We start from the raw sequence: 25,227 nt of genomic DNA on the forward strand, positions 1-25,227 counted from the left end.
GTTTAAGGGAACGCAAGGGGAGCCTGCGTGGAAGAGAGATGGAGTCCCGTCCCCCGTCCCCCCCCCTCCGTGGGCAGGGGCTGGAGCTCGGAGCGGACCTGGAAAGCTGGAGCCTGCGTGGGAGAGAGCTCGAGTTCCCCCCGTGGGCAGGGGCTGGAGCGCCGCGGGGTCCCCCAGGGACCCCGGGCTACGGCCCCCGTGGGTCAGAGCATCCTCCCCGAGGGCGAGAAACTCCGGCCCTGCCTTGAAGCCCTGGGCATCAGCAGGGAGGGCTGGAGCTCGTGGTCCGTATGGTGCGACGCCTCGCTGTAGCATCCCAGCTGCGACAAGTACAAGGTGCTGCATCCAGGGTGGGCGCACACACGTGGCCCCACCAGCCCTCCCACCGCCTCCTGGGACCCCGGAGGAACCCCCTGCACAAACTCACACAGTTGCCTTCGTGGTCACACCGCTCCATCCCCTCCCGTCCTCCGCTCTGCAGTTAACACTCTTCCCTTTTTGCCTTCCCCGTTTGCTTCACTGGTTTTCACACCAAGTTCAATATTTTCCTTCCCGCTCCCCCCCTCCCACGTCCCCGCTGCCTCTTGCGCTGCCCCCGGCCCTGTCTCCCCCCGGGGCTCGACGTCTCTGAGGCCACGGCTTACACAGCTTCAAACCAGAAGGGATCAAAAGCAGGCAATGAAGTCTCCAGGACCTCGTGCCAGGGAGCGGAGGAAGAGGGTCATGGAAGGACGACAAGAGATGACTCTGGGAATGTGGTTTCTCCCCAGGACCAATAGTTCCTGGAGGGGAAAAGAAATTTACTCCTTTCTCCAAATAAATACAACTTGCTGTGGCAGTGGGCGTCGGAAAGAGGAGATACTCATCAGCACACACTCCCAAGCTGTTTCCACATGCGCTTTTGTTTGGGAGTGTAAGCAGCCCAGTTCCCGCACAGCTCGTTAGCCGCTTAACCAGTGGTTGCCTCAATTCCATCTCTTCCCTGCCCGGGCGCTTGCTGCCTCCAGCCAGGCAGGGACAAGGAGCACAGCCCCAAGGGCTCTTCTGTGGCCTGTCGCACCCCTGTAGGGGTCGTAGGACCCCAGAGCCCTGGAGACCAGCATCATCGTGTTAGTAAAAAAACCAACAATCAGCAGCAGCGTACCCACATCTTCCCTCTTTCTTTTTTCCTTTTTTTTTTTCCTTTTTTCCACTGAGCAAAATTTCCACTGCAGAAATTACCCTCCCGTGCTCAGCACTGCAGGATGCTGGTCCCAGACCCTGCAGCTGAAGCTGGAAGAGCAACAGGAAACCGCTTGTGTCCAGTATCCGCTCAGAGATCCTGTGAGCATCTGCACAGCATGAAACCCCTCCCAAAACCCAGAATGGTGAGCTGTGCCTCCCACTTTAAACATTGCCAAAATCAAGAGTGGTTTTCCCTCCTTCTTCTGGAGAAGATGAGTCTGCAGGCTGGAGCCCGCTGCTCTCCCCGGGTGTCCCCACCAACGTGGAGAAGAGACTGCTTGTCTGACATCCGATTTAGACCGCAGGCACTCACAGCACACCAAACCTAGCACCAAAGAGGGACGTGATCCCGAATGCCGCAGTGCACAGGGCTCAGCCACCTTCTTTTGCTGGATCAAGCCCTAAATTAAGAAATCCTCGTCTCCAAGAACTCCAGCACTTGCAAGGACCCTAGCAGCCACCGTGCAGCACTGCTTGCCTCTGTGCCCATCAGCGCAAGAGTTGGAAGCAAGACACAAGATTTCAGCAGCTCGTCCCTGAGGGAATGACCCAATGCTGCCGCACCAAGTGGCTGGAGGGACCTCGAGCAGAGCCCAGGCTCGCACCTCGCCGTGGGTGGCCCTGCTGCTCCAGACCACTCTCACCCTCGGGTTATTTGGTGTTGCCTTAATGGCCCATTTCATTTCTTCTCTGCAGGGAGAGCCAGGGAGCTGCTCGCACTCCTGTTCCTACCGAGTGCAGCTCTGGCTCTGATCCAAACCACAGCCGCTGCCCCTCTTCATCCCCTTCCTCAGGGCAGCGGCTCTACAGCCGAGCTAGAGGGGGCCCTGGGAAACCCCAGCATTAAGCCAAGAGCTCCCCGTGTGTGGACAGGAACGGGACTTGGCATGGATCTCAGGCCCTGGAGGATGTTGGCCAGTGCTGGCAGCATCCAAGGGCAGTCAGAGCTCTGGAGTTGTCTCCACGACACATTGAAGCAATCAAGCCACTGTACGTGGTCTTCAGAATTTCAATCTCCTATAAAATTACCTCCAAGAACAGTCAAAACCTTGTCCAAACTAGTAACAAATGTGAAAAACCCGGCCCCAGCCCCGCTACAAGGAGAGGAGCTCAAGCAACACTTCCCACATGCTCCGGGCCCAATGGAGTTCAGATTCTTTCAACTAGTTCCAAGCCCCTCTCCGTGCTTTCCCAGCCCTGACCCCTCCTGATGCCTCCTGCCTGGGAGACAACAAGGCAACCTGTTTGAAACTCCATCACCGTGGACCTGCCGGTGCCGGATGCCAAATCCCAGTGCCCCTCACTCCCATTCAAAGGTAAGAACGCTCCTTAACCACTGCAGGCACAGGGAAAGACAACAAGCACGGGACTCTCTAAATTCCTTTCACTGGGATCCAATAAAAACCTTGGCAGTTGCCGGCCTTCCTGCCGGAAACCCGATATCCCAGAAATAAACACGCTTTCCACTTTGAAAGGCTGCAGCGGGCTCTGCCTCCCAGTCAAGCTGCTCCCGGCCATCCCCGGGCTCTCACCTGCCCGCAGCATCCCTGGCCGCAGCAGGAGCCTGAGGCAGAGCAGAGAACTGACCCAAATCTCTTGGTTTTCTCATGCAAGCTAAGCACCCTGCGCCTGCCCGCAGACGGCGGGGTGCTGAGCACCGGGACCAGGACTGGCTACGGCCCTGAGTGCCCCACATCGGGGAGCAGAGGCTTTCGTGTCCCTCCAAGTCCTCCCCGCTCGCAGAGCTGGCCTTGGCACCCACCGCCTCCCTGCACATCTGCTGTGTGCATCGTGCACCCAGCTTGCGCTGCGATTTGGCAGGGAGGCCAAGCTCGGCTCCAGATACTTTGCAACACAAAGGATATTATCTGATAAAAAAAATAAATCAAGCCTGGCTTTGTGGAAGAAGGGAAGCGAAAGATGCCTGGACTCTCACCTAACAGGTAACCAGACCCTGCGGACCTCAGCAACTTCAGAGAGTGCCTCTAACAGGAGAGGCTGCTGCTTTGGCACCGGCGCTTCCCTGAGGATGAGGATGGCCTCAGGCAGCTAGCCCATCTCCTCAGGAGCCAGGAAAGGAGAAGCAGCAGCACATCAGCCCGTCCAGCATCATCGACGGTTTTATTCCTTTTAGGGGCAGCCAAGTCTGCCCACAGATGCTCCCCAAGCCCTCGGGAAGAGTTTTGCTCCATAGCGCATGCAAAGTCCTGCTCCGTGTGCCGGCATGGCTCTGGGGGGGTCAGCCTGGCCAGCCCCCACCCAAGGGACAGTGTGGAAACAAGGGTCACCTCCAGGGACTGCTGGGAAACCCAGGGCCATGTCTTTGCTCCGGGAGGTGACGGCGCCTGCGCCATCAGCCAGCAGCAAGGGCTGCAAGTCACGAGGGAGGAGTCGTCCCTCTCTGGCTGCAAAACAAGCCTTCATCTGCTGGATGCATTCCTCCAAGGCAAATATTGACAGTGACATTGCCCCGAGGAGTGGGGAGTGAGAGCACTGCTGCTTCAATAAACCGGCCAAGTGCTTTTAATAGATGTAAATAAAGCTTGTGTTGCAGGGGGCCAAGGTGCCTGCGCGGGGAGTGGTTCATTAAGAGGCCAGGGAGCCTTTCATCTCCAACTCGTTGGCTCCACTCCAGTGACCAACAGTTACCATCTGCCGGGTGACCTCTGCGGAAGGAGTGGGTGGTCTGCGCTCTGCTCCCCTCGGACAGGTGTCCGGCGTCACCGACACGGCGGCTCTGCACCCTCCCGGCTTGGGCTCAAAGTGGGCGCCTCAAGGAGGAACAGAAGGTGCCATCGGGCACTGCCCGCTGCACCGGCTTCTGGGAGGCTCAGCCACAGGAGGAGCAGGATAAAGCTCTCGGGGACGAGGCAGTCAGAAGAAAAGAGCCAGTTGGAAGCAGGATGGGTGAGAGAAACAGCTGCAGAGGAAGGGAGCAGAAGCTTATGCTGCTCTCCTCTCCAGCGCCTTGTCACAGCCCAACACCGGCCACCGCAGCTGCAGCCGGCACTGCCGTTCAGGCACAGCACCCAAGCTGCTCCCCGCAGGCCAGCTGCGCAGCCCAGACACAGCCCGGCTGGAGGGGAGATGTGTCCCACAGCCGAGAACATCCCCAGCACCACGTGGTACGGCTCTCCAGAACCACCAAGATGCACGCAGCTCAGCCACGGTCTCACACAGGAGGCCACCACCAAAGCTGATGGAACCTTAAATGTTTTAGCAGACGGTATGCAGGGAGATCAGAAAAACAGAAGACCACACGCTTTTGTGAGCCAGTCTGCTCCTAAAATACTGCTGTGCCGAGCCAGAGCTCCAGGGCACGGAAGCCAGGACAAGCCTCGCCCTGCCCCACATCCACTGGTGTGCACTCGCCTCCCAGTTTACACCATTTACTACTTCATTAAGCTTGGCTAGCATCCAGGTTCAACTCAGGAAATAAACACAAAATGCCTGAGAGAGGAAAAGCAAGAGGGGAGGTGAGCCACAGTGCAAGATAATTCTCAATGTAAACCTGCTCTGCTGTTCCGTGCTCGAACAGAAAGTGCGGCAGCACAGCTGGTTTTGGAACCGCAGGCTGGTGAGAAAGGGCCGTCAGCAAGGGGTGAGCAGAGAAGAGGTCCCCCATCACCCCCTCAGGCTCAGAACCACCTGCTCCAGGGCTGGGCTAGCTCTGTAAGCTCAGGTAGCAGATCACTTTTGTTCCTCATTTGCTATGGAGAGCTCTAGCCAATATTTTACAAGTAGCAAACAAACACTGCAGGGACACCAGCAGTCTTTGCACGTCAGAATCAAATTCAAACAGAATGGGTGTCCTGACTTTGTTCTGTAAAATAAACAAAAGGCTTTTAAAGTTGTGAAATTTGTGAACACGAGGATCTGTGGTCAGTGCGTGGTGCTGAAGTTCGGGGAAGAGAGAGGTAGAAGGGATTCACTTCAGCCATCAGATAGGAAATAAGAGTTCTTTTTGAGACTCATTATTGAGCCGTACCGAGGAGCTGTTGTTCCTCCTTTGGTGGACCAGGAACCCTGCCCCGGACCTGGGGAGCAGTGCCACCCAGAGGGCTTCTCCAGAAATAGCTCACACCATCTGACATCTCGCCCAACGCGGCAGCTATTTTTTTCCTCTTCTGATCAAAGAAAAGCTTCACTTTCTCTGCCAGCTCTGCCTCAGCTGTCTTTCAAACCACCCTCCTCCCTCCATCCCAAGACAAGCAAGTCTTGCTCAACAGCAGCTCCAGGTTAGGGAAATAGCTTCAACGACAACTCATGGCGTTTATTCACAACGCTGGAACATAAAAATAACATCTTTAATAGCTTTATAGTTGGCACAGATGGTATTAAAATTCACCACTTTTTATTAATAGACTATGAAAAAACACATGGTGCAGTGCCGAGGAGGGCAGCTCAGACTGCATGTTGCTTCTAAACCGTGTAGCTATGACAGGTTGGTGTTAGAGTTGACTCTTTTCATTTACATTCAGCATTAATAGTCAGAGAATAAAACCAACAGCTAGATTTAACCACACGCACACAGAGAAAAGCCTGGGAAGGATGTTTCTGCTGGCAACCGATGTCTCCTCCTCTTAGCAGCACACAAAAGCCCCAAAATGTAGTTGTAACACAGGTTACAAGAGAGACTTGCCATAGCTACCGTTGGCCAAATAGCACGTGACAATGCAGGAACTTCTGCTCACATCTGAATGAAACAGTTACTGCAGTGAGAGAGTCTCGTTTCCCTCTTTCAGGAGAAGCGACAGCTAGACCAGCGCTTAAGATATTAAGACATAGCCTAGAAGCTCTGTCAGTGGCAACAGGACTTTTTTCAGGAACCTAGAACGCATGGAACGATAACACTAACTTTCTGAAGTGCTTTTCCTGAAGGGCCTCTAGCAAACCTCACTGCTGCCCTGTGAGACAAGCAAGTACTATTATCCTCATACAGATGCAGACAGGATGGTGGAAGCATCAAATGGTTAAGTGTCTTGCCTTGGAAAGCAACAGCAAGCTGACAGACCAAGGACCTTGCTGAAAAGCCCCATTCTGACCAAAAAGAACTTGCAGTGTCAAAAACTACTACGCAGGATGAAAATAACTCGCAACAACACGTCACAAGAGGGGAAGGTTGAAAGCATCCCAGAAGACCTGAGCAGACACGGAACCAATGGGAAAAGTTAGCACTGCCAGCCTGAAAAGAACAAATACAAAATTCAGCTGAAAAGACACTCCCACACTTACGATCTGCATCCAAAACATTACGCCATGAATTCACGCAGGCAACTGTGTTCCTTATCCATCCTTGTGTGCTTGCTATTTGTCCTCTGTTTAAATGGATATAGTCTCTCCAGCGTCACAGTGTGTCTCTATCACAGTTTCTATGTAAGCATCCCTCAGTAGTGACCACGTGCAAAACTTTTATTTGGGGATACATTTATAGGTCTCTGGCAAGATTATAACTTGTTTAATGAAGAATTTAGTCCTCAGTGAAAACACAGTCACCGACACTGCTGCGGATACATCTTGCTCATTAGCAACTCCATCCTGACAAGTATTTAGTTTGTTCAACCTAGTTATCCAAAAGTCACTGCTCTTAATGACCCTGAAGGAGCCAAGATACCACAGTCACTTTCAACCATAAATTTTCTTATAATTTGTTGGTTATTAAAATTTCCAGTTTCTATGGGTACTCTATAATCACAATAAATTATGAGGCATTTCTGGCCTCTGTTCTGTTACGAGGAATTCACTCTCACCATCATGATCGGGTACCGACGCAGAGGGAGGTAAGAATGCATAGTGAGGTCTCCCATCATCTGTCCTCTGTTGAGGCCACTTTTTTTCCCCTCTAATGACCTTGCGCTGTCAAGGTCTCCATTTTGCCTTTAGTTTCAGCAGGGGCCTTGCCATCAACTGCTTTGTTGGAATAATCTCGCTCTCCAAAAATAGTGCTTCCAATCCTGACGTTTGTGGATCCAACCTCTATCTACAAAGAGACAGAAAGGAGGAGTTCAGGGCAGGGTTGCCACCCACACCTGCCAACACAGTCCACTCGCCATGTCACAGAAGGATGGTTCCCCACATACTTGCCATCTGCAGCTACAGCTAGGGTCTGTTTTGAACCCCAGAACTCTATCCCAGGTCCAGGAGAGATGTTTTTCATGGAACAGCACCATCAGTACCTCCAGCCAAGGGGAGGCCTAAGAGGCCTGTTTGAATGACACCTGGGCTGGACTTTGGGTTGCCTACTGCTGGTGCTGGTACGTTTGTTTCCTGAGAGAAAGGGTGGCAGAAGGAAACCAGACTTACTGCATGCTGGAAGTCTGTGGACATGCCCATGCTCAGCTCCACCTTCTCAAGGGGGAGATTGAGCTTTTCACACACTTCCTGCCGCAAACACAGCAGCATCTAGAAGGGAGGAGGAAAGAGGAGAGGATCACATACTTGACAGCCATGCCAGCTCTGTTACAGGGTTTCACAGATCACGATTTCTGCCTTTCTTTGAAGTCTCCTTCACACAGAATGTGAAATTCCCACACTTCCCACTGAAGCTTGCTCTGCAGCACCGTAACAGCACCTGGAGATTTCCCATTACAGTCTACGTTACTGACAACACAGGTACTTACAAGTCTACACATCTTCTGAAGATATCCAATTATCACACCAGCATGACAGACGAGGAACGCAGACCCAGTTCCTCTGCCTGATGCAGCCCTGTGCACACAGCGTGTGAAGGAAGGCTGACTGAAACCTCATCTGAAAGCAGGACCAGAGGATCCAGGACAGTAATTGCTGCACAAGGTGCCCCTCCCAATACCCTGGCTACAGCTTCAGAGAACCACATACATATGGGCACCTGACCTCTGCAGAAATGAGCCTCACAGCTGCATTAACACCGATACTTCACAGAGCTCTGAACAAGGGGTTTCTACTGACAATGTACAGTCAGACTTGCCGCTTGACAGCATACTGGTGCGGCTGGGACAGACAGACTGTAACAGGAGGCCAGCCAACAGTTGACATTTTCTTCTAGAAAATCTTACCTGGAAGTCAGGATTTGGGCCCTTACTAAGGTCATGCCCAATGCTGCCGATTGTCATCAGCCCCACAAATTCCAGGCTTGGACACTTGTTGATGACATGCTCCACAGCAGCTGTGGTGTCTCCGGGAGGAAGGCCATGCTTACCTGGCAAAAAGCAGAGAGATTTGTGCCAAGCTCTGCCAGAGACCTCCTCTCCCTGCAGCCAGGCAGAAGCTAACAGAGGAGCAAGTTTCATCCTAGCTTAGATAAACACTTTAGGAGCTCAAACCAACCCATCCCATTCAGGTTGTTTCTGTCAAGTCAGCAGGACAAACCTGCATATCATCAGAAAAAGCCACTTACTGTCTTCTCCACTCGTGTTAACTTGCACCATGACCTTCAGCTTCTGAGACGACCCTTTTTTCTGCCACGAGCTGTTGACTCTGTCTGCCAGTTTCACAGAATCCACTGTTTCCAACATGAACAGGTTAGGGACAGCTGGGGAGGAAACACAAGCTGAAGGCAATTCTGCTGGCACAGAAATTTTTGTACCTACAACTCAGCTCGCTCACAGAGACAGGCACTGGTGAGTTAATGTACATGGAGGTTGTTATTATTTGAACATTGGAAGACTATTGCCCACAGGGCCACTGCACATAAAATTAAATAGAGTTTACCGATCAACTTGTTGACGTTATTTTTCTGCAGATGGCCAATAAAATGCCACTTAATCTCTGGACAAGAGGACAGAATCTAAAAGCAGAGAGGAACAGTTAGGTCTGAAAGACAATTCCCTCGCCCTCACATAGTACTTAAGCCTTAGTTTGCCCACAAACAAAATACCAGGTACCCAATCTTCTTTTGTTTACCCTGAAAGACACAGCTCAAGCAGTGCTTGTGATGTGTAGTGAGATTGCTTCACAGTCTGGAGAGGAACAGGGCTGCGGCTGCAGAACATTACAAGGTGAGCAGGGAAGGCAAAGGTCTTTTGTAACTGAACAGTCATAAAATAATATTTTCCCCAAACTGAGTGTTACCATTTTTTTGAAATTAAGGCTGTGTATCTCCTACAACAGAAAGCACAAAAGGTAAAGCACTGTTCAGACAAGTACTTTACAACTAAGGCGCACGTATTCACAGAACCCTCTGGAGCCAGCAAGGCAAGGAGGGGGAATGGAGCAGAGGCAAAGAGCTAAGAATAACCCCACCATTTATCTGAAAAGACAAGGATCAAACAGCCTCCATTACCAAATCCCTAACAAAAACCAGGACTGCTGCTGAACAGCTCTCAGGACACAGCTATACAGGGAGAAAGAACATATAAGGAACTGTGTACTTACTCTGGAGTCTGATGCCTTTTCTAGCAACTCTTGAACCTAGGAGAATTCAAGACAGTCTCTCGTTAAAACCACACCAGACGTGCCTGCACCATAAGAACGGTCTCTCCGGAATGCATGTTCCTGGGACCACTGTGTGCCTCAAACACAGGGACAGAAGCCTGATGCTATAACCAAGGCTAGCTCCCCACACACGCTGGGCTGGCTGGTGCCTGCCTTTGGCGTGGGGGCCCACTCGCAGACCCGTGGGGCCCAACCAACTCACATAGTTCTCCCCGAAGCTGCGCTGCCCGTGGCTGTAGGCGTCGATCACCATCTCTGCTGGCTTCGTCTTGCTGACAGCCACCAGCCGTGGCTGCACAGCCGGGAGACCCTGCAGAAGCACCAGAGGGTGAGGGGGACGTCCGGGGGAGGCTCCAACCTGCCCCAAGCTCTCCCCAGTGTCCTGCAGCATCCAGCCAGGCCCCCCAGCCCCAGCTCAGGTCACCCCACAGCCTGAGGCTGCCATGGAGGGGGGGTCAGGGCGGCCTCCGCGGTAATGGGGGGCCGGTCCCTATGTGGGGGGGGAGGCCTATCTCTAAGGACGATGATGGAGTCCCATCTCCTTCGCTGGGGGGAACACTTAGCCGCCTCCACGGTGGGCCCGTCTCTGTGGCGATGGGGGGCTGTCTCCATGGTGACGGAGGACCTGCCCTCACGATGCGGGCACCGTCTCTATGGTGACGGAGGACCTGCCGCCATGGCGAACGGGCCTACCCCCGGCGGGGTAAGGGCACCCTCCCGCGACCCCGGCCCTCCTCCGCGCCCCGGCGGGCGGCCCCGCCGCCCCTCACCTGCGGCCTCCGCGCTGCCGCCTGCTGCACCTGCTCGGTGACGGCCCGCAGCGCCGGGCCCAAACCATCCCCGGCGGCCATGCCCGCTCTCCACATCCCCGGTCGGCCCCGCCGCCTTCCGCCACACACACACGCCCGCGCGCCGCTCCTCCCCGCCCCGCGGCCAATAGGATCGCTCCGCCGCGCACCGCCGACCAATGGCAGCGGAGGGGCGGCTCCCGGCCGTGGAGCCGCCATGTTGAGAAGGTCGGCGGGCGCCATGGCGGTCAGCGCGGAGGGCAACGTGAAGGCCCGGCCGCGGGGCTCGGGGCCGGCCGCCAGCCTCCACGGGCTCCTGAGGGGAAAAGCTGGGCCGCAGGGCCTAGCTGGGGCTGCCTGCAGTGCACACACCTCCCTTCCCTCCCTCCCCTAGCGCCTTTGGTGGGTTTTGGCCAAAATCGGCGACAAATCCAGGCACCCACCCACGCCACGGGTAACGGGACTGAGTGGCTGGCCCTGCTGCCACCCGGAGCTGCCCAAACTCACCTACCTGCCCCCGTGCGATGGCTGGGATGGAGGCCCGATGCCGCTCCGAGGGGCGGCGAGGAGAGCTGGGGGTCCCGGCTGCAACGAACAAGAGCAGCATCAGCACAGCGTAACGCTGCCCTGGCACCCCACCGGCACCCCAACGTCCCCTCTGCGGGTGAGCGGGGAAAGGAAGAGGTTTCCACCAGCTGCAGCTTTTGAGAGGTCTGGGCAAGAGCCTTCGCTCAGCTCTGAGGAAGGCAGGCATCCACAGAAACCCTTGGCCCACAGGACTGGAAAGAAAATCTGGCAGCCAGCAGCCTGTTTATTCAGCGGGCAAGTACTACCCATCACGACGATACTCCCGAACTAATTTTGATCCGCATACCTCACATACTCCAAGAAAAAACACCCCCAAAACAAAAAAGCCTGCAACTCACCCCCCCAAAATTGTGTTCTTCCCACCTGCACAAAGAGCAGTCTCCCTAGGGTGCAAATTTCAACTATTTCAGAAAAAAAACTTCATAAAACCAGGGCAGGAGACACCACTTGTTCTGCACGCCCTGTTTGAGCTGCGAAGGCTGGGACGGGTGGTGGGGAACCCTTGGAGCGCAGCCACAAAGCGTCGCAGCCACCCGTGGCAGCCACACAGCCGGAGACACCACGGGGCACGGGAGGCCCCAGCGCCGCGGGGCCACGGACAATGCCAGCCTTTATCGCGGCAAGTCAGATGGAAAGAATGGGAAACTGCCAGCTGGAAGCCATTAACTAAAATATTTGCCTTAATGTGCAGAACTTACACTCCCTGGCCATATTCTGAGCAATGACAGTATTTACACAGCTGTTTAAAAATACCCAGAAGGTTCCTGCCCTTTGTCTGGTAAAACACGACAATGATTTTCTGCAAACTTTACCAAATCCTAGCTATTTGCCACTGAAGTCTTGTTACCGTATTTTTCACCAATCTGGTTAGCAAAGCAGGGCCAAAAGACACTTGCGGCATTCCTCGGCTGGCTGCTGAGCCGACACAGACGCTTCTGCCCCTCTTCTGCTGGAGCTCCACTTTCCTCTCTCCTCCTCACTGGAAATGGAGAACTGGCACCGTGCAGCAGCAGAGGCGTGTCTGCCAGCACAGCACTGATCCGCAGCACCACACAGCTCCACACTCTCCCACCGGACCAGCAGCAGCCTTGATGTCACCCCTGGTAAATCTTCCCCTGCAAATATATCTACACATTATGTTAAAGGTTATCCATAATAAAAAAAAAAAAAAAAGACTGATATTAAAATTGAAGGCCATTTTATTGTCAATAGCAAATACCAAAATAAAAAGGCTTTTAATTCAATACATAAGATGATCAAAGACTGTACTGGTAAAGCATTACCATGCTCCTGCCAGCAATTCTCAGGTATCAGCAGTGCCACAAACTTATATTTTCTTTTGTTATACAGAGCGGTTTGAAAATTCAGATTTTCATTTCAAGATTTCAGATTGTAGAAATAAGACAAAATGTCAGTTAAAGAGATAGATGGAATAAAGATTTACATGTAGCGACAGATCTACTCTGGAAAATTAAGGAAATTATACATATGATGAAGAAACCTGAATGAAAACGCAACAATAGATTTTGGCTTGTGAAGACTAGTATGATTTCAACTTTGTTTTTGCTTTTTTACTCTTATTACAATTTATCTAAATTACAAGAATACTTTAGCAGTAATGTTTTCAATTAAAAACATCATTAAGACCTATTTATTCCAAACTATCATCTTACCATGAAGTCATACAAAAACATAGTTTATAATACCACTTTGGCTTATTTGGGTCTTTTCATTAGTCAAAAATACTTGTGTTAAAAGCAGGGTTTAGTTACTAATGGAAATCTCTAACATGAATGTAGAACAATCCCAAATGAGATCATCCTCAAAGGTTTAGGTACTATTACCTCATTGCTAAATTTCTGCTATTTCCTGTTCATAATCTTCCTGCAGAGACCTATTTATAAAAAGTCAGTAATATTACAGCCTACCTATTGATGCAATTTTTTGACTGCTTGGCTGTCTAATGTAGTACATAGGTCTGGAGAGAGAACTTTCCTTAGCTCGTATTTCCTAATGAATACAAAGAAGACACATAGGAGTTGGGACTCTTCTCCAGCAGAAACTGATGCTTATCTTTTATTTTGCATTTTCAAGTATCAACAGTCACTCTCCTAACAGGGAAAAGAAAACTGAAGTAAAAATACTGGTACCAGCAGCTGAAATTAATCAGATTTCTATCTTAGTGTGATCACCTTATTAAAAAGACTAATGCATATTTAAAACACCGAAAAGTGAAACCAAGTGTAGTAGGTAGCAAGTGTTGGGGCACAAGATTGCAAATGCAATAGGCTGGTCTCTGACAACTAAGTTAGCACTTACACTTGCATCATCTCATATTAGTACGTTGGCCTCAAATTATAACAGCAATTAATAAACAGGCTCTCCTGCCAAGTGGCAGATGGATTAGGGAGAGGAAAAAAAGTGTTCTCTCTAGGCCTGAACTTTTGTCTTTAACACCCCCTCAAGTTTTGCATGGGTGTAAAACAAAACCCTATTACCTCTTTGCATCTGGTACGTGAAGAATTCATCAGTTTTCTGAAGCAAAAGGTATGTTATATAGCATTGTTCTGAGCAAAAAAGGAACATTTATCTTTGGACAGTTCAGAGACAAGAGGTTCTTCTCTTTGCCCTGTGACTTTTCGGTATGACATTCTGTGTCCTTTGCTACTAGTAAATCTTCCTTTCACAAGGTCTATTCAGAAAAAAAACCCCAAACCAACAGTAACTCGGTTCCATTCATTTCAGTTTACCTGAATGTCCTCTTTCTACTAAGACACTGTAAACACTGAAATCCAGTTGGTCTTACAGAGGCAGGTAACGTACTGTAATGACCGTGGGACTAGTCATTCAAGCAGTTACTTACCAGCAAGGCTTTTTGCAAAGTCAGGGTCCCTGAGACAAAAATTCTTTTCTCCCTAGTTTTTCTAACTATGACAGCTGTGACAAGTACCATGCTTGCAGTCTGGTTTCACTGAAAGTCAAGTCCAATTATCCACTGGCATGACACCGCCTTCATCAGCATGCCTACATCCCTCACCTAGCAGCTAAACTGCTGGAAAAAGCCTCAAAATACAGACTTCCATTTGTCCTCCCCAAATATGACAAATGGAAAACAAACCAGTGTTAAGATGCAGAAAATGAACAGTTTGGGCCACTACCTGCGTGACACATGGTCTAAGGCTTAGATCCCCCCATGGTAACCACGTAACCTGCAGGATTTCAGCTGAACTTCTGTAACTCACTGTGCACGTGGTCTCAGCTGCCCTACCAAGGCAAAACACATCAACTCAGACCTCAGTAAAAGGTGGTTTTGTGCATTAGCTACACCCTGCACTCAGGACGGACCTGGAGCATAGACATAGGCTGTTAGATCGCCCCAGCACCCCACAAAATGGGCAGTAACCTGCCACTTGGGACAAGGTCCGGACCTTCAAGCAGACACGCTTAGTGTACAAAAGTCTAGCACCTTTTTTTAAAAGGAGTTTGAAATAAAGTACTTGAAATTTCCAACAAGAAAAAAAAAACAAAACAAGTTGTAGCAGCAACTCCCCTCCCTCCAAAACCTCAACATTTCTTTACTTCCAACTGCTACAAACCACTTCAATCCAAAATTAAGTACCCATCTAAGCTGGCTGCAGAACAGATAGTCTAGCTAGCCTCTCCAAAATAATTTGGTCTATATGTCCAAGGGCAGGGAGAGGTGCATCTAGAGGACATACCTGGAGCTGGCTGCTTAGAAGTTACTAGAAAAAAACACCCCATAAATACCAAAGTCTTTGTGTCTAATTGTCATACAAAAGATTGAAAGGATTAAGTCTGATTCATCTCGTTCAGTACAGGAAAGGGGGAAAACAAAAAGGAACTTCCCAGTTCATGTTTCTTTTGATAGAAAACTAATAGAAATCTTTCTTTTCACTTGACATTATGAAGTAGTTTTGTATCCTCACTGGTTCCTGCTCCATCCTCTTCTTGGATTCCTTCTGCCAGTCCCTCTGCAAATTTGGTCTGGCTTCCCGCATAGTCCATGAACATGTTGGGAATATCTTTGCCAAAATATATCTTGCTGTTTGCTGCGATAGCCTTGTATTTCATCAGCTGCAAGTACTCAGGAGTTAACTTCAGCTGCACAAAAAGAAAACGGATCACCAACAGCTTGGATTCAGTCAAAAGCAAATTTCTGTCACGAGCGTACGAGGCATCTACTTTTCCACAACGCTAGCAGGCATGCTCATCCTCTCTTCAGCTGAAAAGACGGAGCGCCCAAAAGAAGGCTCTCTTTCAGTATGTCTAAGTGAAGCTCTAAATCCCAGTGACTAAATGGCAAAATGAGAAAGTGGCAGAAGCAGCTGGGGAAATGTTCAAGCCAAATGTACCAGAGATGGAGATGCTCGAAAGCACATAACTCACTGAAAGCCCTTGCAATGCAAGCTACTGGAAAGAAAAATACAAGTGGCTTTTTTCCAGAGAGTAGATTGACGAGTCTGTTTCAGAGGGCAGAGCTCATTCGTTCAGGATAATGACATTATAAGAGAGAGGATAGAATAACTGGGACAAAACTTGTGCACAAACATCCCAGACCTCTGTCCATTCTCACTGACCCTTACAAAACAGAAAGTCTTCCTGCTAGGATGTCCTGGGAACTTGCTGTAGGCAGTAACAAGCCTGGCGGTTCTATCCATATAATTTTTCTGTTTCCAGTTCTCTTTTTTTTTTTTTTTTTTTTTTTTTTTTTTGCAGTACCAAGGCTTTGCCAGGCTAGTCAGTTTGGTGTATAAGATCAGCTCCATTTGTTCTTTACCTGAATACTTGTTTACTCTAAGCCTGCCTGTCACTCTAGAGATGTCCCTGCTTTGATTGCTTGCCAGCTTACAGATTGGAATGAATCAATGTTTCTGATTACAACAGTGTAAAAGGGCAACACTGAAACTGATATTCTATCTACAGAGGGAGCCATTAGCATCTAGCAGAGCTGTCTCCAGAGATGACCAGGTATTTCATGTATCCTGACACAAATTCATCTGTCCAGAGAAGAAAATGAATTTGCAAATAAGGATCTAATTGTTTCAGTCTCGATGAAAACTCTTCTGAGAGGAGATGGCTTTGTTTTGCTTTTTGACATAAACAATGAGACACAACAAGCAAACAATAAACACAGACTGCTCTTTGGCTGAGTTATTTCTATACAGCCTAATGTAAGGAGCCCTGCTTCAAGGCATAGTGTAATGAAATAACAATACCTTGTTAGCCTCGGCTACTTTCATAGCAGTGTAGCATTCAGCATCAGCTCTCGCCTTCTCTCTTGCAAGAAATGCAGCATCTGGAAGAAAACATATGCTCTCATATTCAGATTTTTATTTCCAGCCATGTTAGCACCATTTGCAGCTGGAAAATGTTTAAAGTGGCCAGTACCACGTCTAAACTGTACGGGATACAAGGGGAAGAGGGAACAAAATGGGAGACCCAGAAATGGGATCTCAGTTTACATCTAAAATGCTGCAGGATGATAGCATTAAATACATAAATTGCATCTGCAACTGAAGACCTCAAAGCATTTTATAAACATAAGGTTTTTATTACTACCCCTGTCACGCAGGCTGAGAACACTCTTTCTTCTCTAGCCAGCCACTAACTCTCGTGCTGAAAACGCAGCAACTGTTCCACTGCAAAAGTGGTATTTACCCACGACATTTGCACAGGACTCCAAGAACAGCACAGCAGACTGCTCTACAGATGAAGTCTGTGACTGTGAATGCAATTCCCCAGATGGGATTTTGTCTGGGATATTGAGCTTAAGATTCTGGCATGTAGAGGCAGGCGATTTTAACCTTTACAGGCTCTGCCCCTTGGACAGATGTTGGAGAGCTGTCTCTCTGCAGTATCAACAATTGTGTAAAGGGTCTGATCCTGCAGGATACTGAAATTCCCTGACTCCCAGCAGAGACGTTTAAGGAAATTAACACTTCCCCTTTCTGTAGTGCACTCCTTTTTTTCCTTCTGACTTTTTAATCTATCCAATGATAATGATGTGATACCAGGCCACCATGTTAAGGCTAAGACAAGTGTAATCTGGCTGTGATCTCTTGACATTCCTTCTATGACAAAGAGCCACACGATTGTAATACATGCCAGTCTGGATTTGAGAGTTGCACAGCCGGATAAACCATTTGTTTACCTGTACTAGCAGGGAGTCCTGTGAGCTGCTACACTTAAAAATCATGTAAGCAATTGGGTGGTTTGGCCCATGATTTCCTCTCTTTTGGCTAAAAAGAGTGGTCCCAGTCAGAGACACTAGAAAGAATGAGGGAGACAGGAATCCTCTACCAGCACAGAGTTGAACTGAAGGCCTGACATCCGGTGACACACATTTATAAGAAATAAAACCCATTGTATTTCTGTGAAGAACTTCTTAATGAGAAGCTGCTGATCTGTAAAACTCTGAACTGGCTCCTCAGTGGCCTTCTGCAAAGCTTGACAGGGTCTATAATGAATGTAATGGAAAATAAGGCCTTGCCACTCTGAGCTGGAAATGCAGACCCCTTTTCATGTCCTGGAATTTCCTTGACAAAGCATTGTATCAGATGGGTGGAGGGACATCTTAACGGTACAACCTCCTAGAAGGATCACCTTGAGAAAGAGAGTTTCAAGAAGCACAGTCTGCAAAGAAACACTCCTATTCCTGCCTCTGGTCAATCCTAGTTTCTAAAAATAGTTCGCTGCAAAACTAAAGGAGGACAAAAAAGCAAAAATGCAAACTAACCAGAAATATTACAGATTTATTGGTTAAAGCAAAATACTGCATTTTTCAATAGAAGAAGCTTCCCCTCCCCTTCTCTCAACTTTTAGGAGTTGGAAGCTACATAACAGACCCCTGCTGTTGCAGAGTAATAGCCAGACATTGTTTTCTAGATATTTCACACTACACAAAAAAATTAAAGCCAAATTTGTGCACCTCTTCTCCCCTCCAAGAAAGAGACAGGTTCTAGAAGAATCCTAAGCAAGAAAAGGATAGAAAGCTTCTACAATTCTACCCTACTGCAGATAATCAAGAGATGTGGCTGCCCCCACAAGATTGCAGAGTAATATTTTAGGATGCTTCCAGTTCTCTGTGAGAGTCCACAGCCATTATCCAAAACCTGGCACGACTTCCAGGAAGCCACCAGCCTGCCATTCCCTTCCTCTGTACTTGTGACAGCTTTACTTCCTGCACTTAGGTTATATGAAGAATCACCTAAGAAACTGGAATCAAGCTTCACTAACTTTGTCATTGCCCAAGTATCCTGAATGCCTTCTACTATCCTGACTGATCTGCTCCCCTGAAAATCTACTGCAAAACAGGCTGTGAAAATGTTGGGAGAATCTGAGTATTCAGACACATCCATTCAGAACTGCAGTGTATTACATAAGGTACCACATACGTGGGCTAAAATGAAAGACTTCAGACCAGTAACTTCACCCCTGTGAATGTCAGCTTGAATTGAAGAACACAGTGAATACACACACTTCAAGAACTACTTAACTCCATGGTGAACTGCTTCAAGATCTTTAGATAAAATTCACCACAGAACATTTACATATTGGAAAGCTCACCACTCACCTTCAATCTCTGAAATTCGCTTCTCTGTTTCCTTTTCCATCACTTTCTGTCCATAAGTTATTTCAGCAACTTGTGCAATTTTTTCTGCCTCTGAAATGAAAAAGAACACATCCACATTGTCGTCACACAGTCTTCCTAATGCCAGAAGCAGCTTCACCCATGGAAGTCCTCACCACCCCCTTCTGGTGGAAATAAATTCTGGGAAGAATTTTCAGCCCTCAGAAGGCGTCAGTCTACATTTGTGGGCAAAGCTGGAACCCCCTGAAAAACTCTTGAGTTTCTCCGGAAGAGTTTCAGATCAGCAGCAAACAGATGCAGCAGAGAGATCACTCAAGTGAACCAGGTGCACCCCTCCCCACTGTCCGAGTTCTTTTTGCTGCCTACCCCACACACCCCTACACTTACTGCCTTCAAGCAAAGATATACAGACCAATGAGGGCTTTCTTCCTTTCTGTCTCCGCTTCCTTCTCCACCACCTTCTGCTTCTGTGCTGCAATCAGCAGCTTTGTCTTCTCACTCTCCCTAATGAGCCAGAAGAAGCCAGTTACAAAACGTGAGCTTACTGAAGTGGCGTGGCCTGCCACATCTCCAGGATGAGCTGTTAGCTCAGTCCACCTTCAAGCACGTGTTTAAGGCAGGCAGCAATCAGGAAAGTGAGTGCATGTACCTGCACACACAGAGGGTTTTTTTGTCTAAACCAAAGTGTCTTTTCCTCCCCTCCACAGCAGGAAGACTTTTCAGTCAAGTCAATGTGAAACTCTCCCTGCTACTCTCCGCAGGCTACCATAATACCTTCTACAAGAGACAGGTCACAGACCGTACACATCTGTAAGTTTTTTGGGCTACCGTTAATGAGGAAATTATTTAAACAAAGTAAGAAATGAAAATCCTGTAAAAGCCTTGCCCTCGCAGATGGCTATTCTTCATTTGGAAGTATACAGCTTTGAAATCACCCTTCATCCAATCACATGGCATTTTACATGCTAAAGCCTTTTCTATCTTACTGTTTTGTACATAAGTTAAGAAGTTTTAAAAGTGTGTATATAAAATACTCTGCCTCTGCTCCCAGTCAGGGAAGAGAGATTGGAGTCAAGAACAAGACTCTCTCAACACATATCCTCCCGTATTTATGGCAACAGATAACAGGCTGATTTAGGATTCTGCCTATCATGACTGTACTACCCATGACTTACCATGATACCAAAAAGTCATATGAAATGCTAGGGAAGCAAAATGGATGAGAGGGATCTTATTCTGGCCTACACATGCTCTGTTGGCAGAGGGTTGAGAGAATATAAGCATTTCTGAATGATCAAGTGCAAGAGAAGGCAGCTGGCTCAGAGCACTGAAAAGGGATCAGTATGTCAAGTGCTATTAAAGAAAGTTATTTCAAAGCTTTGCAAGTCTTCAGCCTGTTGAATCAACAGTTTCTCCATCCTAGTCAAACAACAGGATTAGTGGTGGAATCTATCCACCTGCCACTCACTCACACGCTTTGGGAGGCCTCTTTAAAATAGGGCCAGTGTCAAGAGAAAGGAGCCCCCGGGCAAATAATTTCTGTGTTCAAAATGGAGAAACACCTTCTAACTCAGCAGTGACCTGCCAGCCACTTACAGCGACAGACACGTGCTCATCTGGTGCAGCCTCACCAGACCCTTTCTGAATGGCAGCACGAGGCTGAGAGCAGGCCTGGCAGTGGGCACTCCGATCACTGCATGGTGTGAAAACACATTAATCTGGATGACCGATTCTTTTTGGTAACACAAAGGTGCAAGTCTCAGGCACTTACATGAGCTCATAATTCCTCCGGATTGTTTCAGGGATGTTTGGCTTTGTAACTCGAACTGCCTGGAAAGAGAGACCGAAGAAAACATAGGCAAGCAGCCAACAATCAAAAGCCAAATGGTGCCCGAGGCTGCAGAGGGAGGGGGAACTAACACTTAGGGCATGCTCTGCCACACAAAGCTTTCACATGCTGCAGGAATTGCGACCAGGTCCAAACTCCACAGAGCAAACGTAGGACTGAATGATGTCCAGACATGACAGGCGATTATAACCTGGGTAAACTAATACTCAGAATAACACCAAAAGAAACCCAAAACATCAAAGCTAAGAGGGGATGGAAAGGATACTGTTCTCATTCCTCAAGTTAAGCAAAGTCTGTACTATAAAGCAATTTTCTAAAAAAGTTTCACAGCTTCCTATTTCCTTTTAGCCCTTACCGCTCCCTATGGTCTGTGCCTCAGACAACAAAAAGTGGAAGCCTGATTACCTGTATAATTAATCCAGGGGCCATCGTCGTTAGGTCTTGCTGCAAGGCCAGTTTAAGGTTTTCATCAATCTGATCTGATTGGGGGGAAAAAAAAAAAAAGTAACTAAAAACTCCACAAGGCAGCTTGCTGTCAACACATACAGAATTAGATGGAATGGCTCAGATTTCTTATTCCTGGAAAGTAAGTACAAATGTAAGTTTGATGTAGAAGTGCTAGGCTGAGAAAAACCATCCCTGACCCCAAGGCACACTGCCATCTCTCTCAGCACATCAAGCAGGACTGACCAGCACCAAACACTTGGGACAGGCTACAGGAACGTGGCAGGCATGAAATGAAACTCTTTCTGATTTCCCATAACCTGCAGTTTGGAATCTTTCTGAGCCAGAAGTAACATCTTTATGATAAAGAATCTGTGCTCTAACCCATTTCCCCATTGATATCTTCCCAACTAGGTCCTGAAGTAACATGGTCCAGCTAAATCATGGCCGATTAGGAACTGCATCTGTGCCAGCAGGAGACAAAGAAAATGGAAAGGCAGACATGTATAATGGCTGCATTAGTTATTTTAATAGGCTGCAAAAAAATCATCGTTAACGTCTGTTTGGCTCAATGGATAACAGTTAACTCAGCATAGCTAAGAAATTTCAAAAGGAAATACAAACCAAAACCCTGCTTCAATGAAAAGCTCTAAGGAGATCAATGTTTCCAGTTGGGGCCTGCTGAGAAGTGCAAAGGGAAAATAAAAATGTAATGGCCTTGAAAGTGATCACATCGCACTCCTTGATTATTTGCTTTGGTCTCAGTTTAGCTATCTGGAACTCACACTCATAATGAAGTTCAGCCAGGAGTTTAGGAAACAGCTGTTATCAGTTTCCTGCACCTGCTTGCAGATGTGGGGGCAGAGAATGACATAAGTCTGCTTGAAATGGGCTGTGCCCCATTTCAGAACTCCTGAGCCAGAAAACATTCAGTTCAAACAAAGAGTTACATGGGAGTTTATACAAGTTCCTTCTGTGCAAATCAGTGGCTTTGAGTCCATTTCAAGCAGTTGTCGTCAGCAGCTGCCGACATCTGGAGACTCCATCAGCAAAGAACCTGTATAGCCGCCAGCAGTCCCATAAAGGAACTGGAGGGGAACCGAGCCCCAGTTCTGCATCTTCTACAGAGGCATGTCAGAAGGTGGAAAGCCAGGCTTCTTGGAAAGCCCAGTTTGAACAGAGAACAGGAGTTTGCAAACACCCCGTGTTTTCAGGGAGAGATTCTGCCCATTTGGGGTCCAAAACCATTCACAACAACACTTTGCCTGCAGTCAGCACTGTAGTACTGCCCAAACGCTGGAAGGGATTTCTCGTCACTCCAAAGCCATAAATAAAACACTCAGCACTGGCAGCAGTTGGTCTATTTCTACCAAGAAACCACCACTTTTCTTCAGACTCTTTTGCAATGTGTTCTCCCAGCGTCTATGCTGCCCGATTTTCAAGTGGCCTGAAGCAAGGGAGGGAAGGTCAGCAGGCCCTTGCCAAGCAGTCCTGTTTTCCAGCGCTCACACGCAGTGCCCGGGCACTGCAGCAATGTGCATGACACAAAGCTAATCAAACTCACAGGCCAAGGAGTGCTTGCTCATACTTTTTGTAACAGCAAAGAGCAGAAGACTGGCTTTTCCATCTGGACTAGCAAATGCTGTGACCGATTCAACAAGTCACATTTGCTAAACACACATATAACACTGCAGAATTACTGCTCCCTTCCCTAAAGCCCTCTGCTACTACTGGCAGGTTTGGAATTTTTTTTTTTTTTGTTACAACATACTGAAGCACTCAGCACCAAAAGATTACGAGGAGTAAATGACGGTAGGTGGTTAACAATCCTGATTCCAAACAGAGCAGACACTGGATTAATACGTAAAAAGCCCATCAGTTGGAGGAAGTGACTTCCGCACCAACAGACCATGCAAATATCCATCAGAAACATCACTCAAGGAGCCATCAATCCGACAGCAAAAGGTCAGAGGAGCAGCTCACCAAACAGCTCAATGTAGACCTCCTGCAGTGTGTGGACACTGCAGAACTGGTTCAGCTCATGGTGAATCTTGTTGAATATGAGAGCTTTGTCATAGTCAGCAGTGTAGTTCTTCACTATGTCATACACTACAAAAGAAGAAACCAGTGTTAACAACTGCAATGGAGGATTGGGAGGTTGGGCTGAGCACTTGCAGTGAAAACCTTATGGCTCAGTCACAGCAGCAAGAGTCACAGTGCCAAACTGAAATGACGAATCCACCCACAAGGGAAGCCTGCACCACAAACAAATGCTTTGTTCAGGGGGGGTTTATTTATTGCTAATATTTCATAATACCTTAACCAATATTCTGCTTTGTAAATAGAAGGACATCTAACTAACAACAGCCCTTTATTTGTAAATACGCACGGGTTGCGTCTGAGCTGCAGAATACAGAGACTGTGTGGTCTATGCACAACAAGGGAAGGGCATCCTGCAGCTGGCATAAAACAGAGGTCTTCAAGCAGGCCACTAATAAGCCAGGCAGCTATACCACACTTGCAACCAACAGGACATTAAAAAACAAAGAATTTGGAAAAAAGGCTGCACAGGTCATTCTCCTTGGACTACAGAAGCAGCCTTCTGCTCAGATACCCTGTCTCCCCTACCTCTTGCACACCTCATTATTCAAATCAGTTCTTCACTGAAGCATAAAGCCCAGTGGGGCTGTAATAATACAAATAACAAATGCAATGGATGGTATTCAGGTATTAGTGAAGCAACTAGCAGCATAGAACAAGTATGTGCAAGAAATAATTGACACACAAAATATCTGGGAGGGCTGCTTTAAAGTTTACACCCAGGAAGTACAGGACTTTAGAAGGCACACAGGGGAATACCCGTGGTATGCCCCAGCTCCAAATCAAAGCACAACCACGCATAACCTCTTCACCTCATCTCACACTAGCAGGAGCACAAACAGCTCTGGATGGCAGCATTTGCAAGGTCACAGGGGAAGAACTCACCTGCACTCTGGATGAGGAAATTCACCACCTCAATTCTGTCAAAATAAATCATCACTCCTCCACTGCAAAAGGAAGAAAAAAAAAAATGAAGTCTGCTGGAGGCCAAGTGCTCTGCCTGTGCAGCTGGACACCTCTGAGCGGAGGACACTCCCCTCTAGTGGGCTGAGCACGGCAACCAAACCCGGCCGTGCAGCACCACTGCGGTACTCTGGCAACCCCCCCAATGCCCCGCTCCTTGCGCCAGGTTCCTGATTTCAATTACACGTGTCTCCAGAAGTTGGATCATGAAACGTGAGCCCAGACTTGGAAAACTCAGTGCAGACCCTGAGGATGGTTGCACATAAACCATCCCAGCAGGGCTCATCAGCCTGGGCGATGCATTACAGAGCCTTTCACCGATTTCACTTGGGACAGCAATGGGAAATCCAGACCGTGAAGGCAAATCTACATGTTTTAAAGCACGGTGGAGCAAGTGGTGGGGAAAAAAAGGGAAAGGATCCAAAGGTTTCTAGCAAAAATGAAAGACTGTGGGCAGTAACAGCTGAACATCTCACCTGGTACCACAAGGAACATTTTTCACCTCATCTGTCTGCAGCGTGGTCTGAAGAGAGATTTAAGAAAAGAGGCTTAAGAGACAGGATCTTCCCTGCACAAATCCCACTTGCTTATAAGCATATGAAATAGCCGCAGGTTTTTTCCGCACATGTCTCCCTTACCCCCCCACGGGGAAACCACCGAAAGCAAGAGCTGAACCTGCCTCACTGGTCCCTCGGGCGAAGCTCAGCGGGACAGTCCCGTGAGCCGCTTCTTCCCCGGTACCGGGCACAAGCACACACCACCACGACCCAGCCCCGGCGTTTACCACAACGGCTCTCAACCCGCCACCCCGCGTCTCCGCCGAGCCCGGGGCGGCGGGAGACCCCCGGAGCCCGAGCCAACCCGGCGGCAGGGCCCCGTTCCCGGCGGGCGGGCAGGCGGGCAGCGGCCCAGCAGCACCTGCACTGACTTGTAGGACGTGATGAAGGGCAGCATGAGGTGGAAGCCAGGCCCGCTGGTGGAGGTCAGCAACGCCCCGCCGCTGCGGAAGGAAGGAAGGAAGGAAACAGAGGGCCGTGAGAGGCGGCCCGCTCCGGGCCCGGCCGGGCGGGGAGTGGGAGGCCATGGGGCCCGCCTCACCGGTAGTAGACGCCGATGTGGCCCTCCTCGATCTTGTGGATGGCCGAGAGGAAGGCGGCGGCGAGGAAGCTGAGGGAAAGCGCCGCGATGGCGCCCAGCTGGGCCATGCCCGGCGCTCGGTAGCGGCGGCGGCGGCTCTCCCGGGC

The 25,227-nt window shown here is 48.9% G+C and overlaps 2 protein-coding genes across 4 annotated transcripts; both read right to left on the reverse strand.

The window, feature by feature from the left end:
• Nucleotides 1-5,545: 5,545 nt before the first annotated feature.
• On the reverse strand, nt 5,546-10,514 carry PROSC (proline synthetase co-transcribed homolog (bacterial)). The gene is made up of 8 exons (XM_010562773.1): nt 10,410-10,514; nt 9,842-9,949; nt 9,580-9,615; nt 8,917-8,992; nt 8,603-8,737; nt 8,262-8,404; nt 7,528-7,626; nt 5,546-7,204 (listed from the first exon to the last, which is right to left on the reverse strand). Exons 1-8 carry the CDS (start codon nt 10,503-10,505, stop codon nt 7,067-7,069), a joined length of 831 nt encoding a protein of 276 aa, XP_010561075.1. The 5' UTR covers nt 10,506-10,514; the 3' UTR covers nt 5,546-7,066.
• Nucleotides 10,515-12,055: 1,541 nt separating this feature from the next.
• Nucleotides 12,056-25,221, reverse strand: ERLIN2 (ER lipid raft associated 2). 3 transcript variants are annotated; one of them, XM_010562771.1, is made up of 11 exons: nt 25,082-25,221; nt 24,902-24,983; nt 24,460-24,506; nt 23,906-23,967; nt 22,904-23,029; nt 20,882-20,955; nt 20,399-20,457; nt 19,040-19,131; nt 18,610-18,699; nt 16,253-16,332; nt 12,056-12,142 (listed from the first exon to the last, which is right to left on the reverse strand). In XM_010562771.1, the coding sequence occupies exons 1-11, from the start codon at nt 25,186-25,188 to the stop codon at nt 12,110-12,112; spliced, it is 852 nt and encodes a 283-aa protein (XP_010561073.1). In that variant the 5' UTR covers nt 25,189-25,221; the 3' UTR covers nt 12,056-12,109. The 3 variants fall into 3 exon arrangements, with proteins under 3 accessions (XP_010561073.1, XP_010561072.1, XP_010561074.1); XM_010562770.1 differs by lacking the exon at nt 12,056-12,142 and adding an exon at nt 12,214-15,137; XM_010562772.1 differs by lacking the exons at nt 12,056-12,142; nt 16,253-16,332; nt 18,610-18,699; nt 20,882-20,955 and having other exon boundaries at nt 19,043-19,131.
• Between the last annotated feature and the right edge of the window lie 6 nt (nt 25,222-25,227).

The sequence above is a fragment of the Haliaeetus leucocephalus genome, unplaced genomic scaffold (assembly GCF_000737465.1).
Source record: "Haliaeetus leucocephalus isolate CR32 unplaced genomic scaffold, Haliaeetus_leucocephalus-4.0 Scaffold162, whole genome shotgun sequence".
Taxonomy (NCBI): domain Eukaryota; kingdom Metazoa; phylum Chordata; class Aves; order Accipitriformes; family Accipitridae; genus Haliaeetus; species Haliaeetus leucocephalus.

What these genes read in the sequence shown, in the direction of transcription:
- PROSC (XM_010562773.1), bottom strand. Translation starts at nt 10,505, where the DNA reads ATGTGGAGAGCGGGCATGGCCGCCGGGGATGGTTTGGGCCCGGCGCTG. An exon ending in GCCCAAATCCTGACTTCCAG is followed by an intron (nt 7,627 to 8,261) that starts GTAAGATTTTCT and finishes CCTCCCTTCTAG; the next exon opens with ATGCTGCTGTGTTTGCGGCA. An exon ending in CCACAGACTTCCAGCATGCA is followed by an intron (nt 7,205 to 7,527) that starts GTAAGTCTGGTT and finishes GTCTCTTTGTAG; the next exon opens with ATAGAGGTTGGATCCACAAA.
- ERLIN2 (XM_010562770.1), bottom strand. Translation starts at nt 25,188, where the DNA reads ATGGCCCAGCTGGGCGCCATCGCGGCGCTTTCCCTCAGCTTCCTCGCC. An exon ending in CCCCTGGATTAATTATACAG is followed by an intron (nt 20,458 to 20,881) that starts GTAATCAGGCTT and finishes CTCTCTTTCCAG; the next exon opens with GCAGTTCGAGTTACAAAGCC. An exon ending in CGGAGGAATTATGAGCTCAT is followed by an intron (nt 19,132 to 20,398) that starts GTAAGTGCCTGA and finishes CTGGCTCATTAG; the next exon opens with GGAGAGTGAGAAGACAAAGC.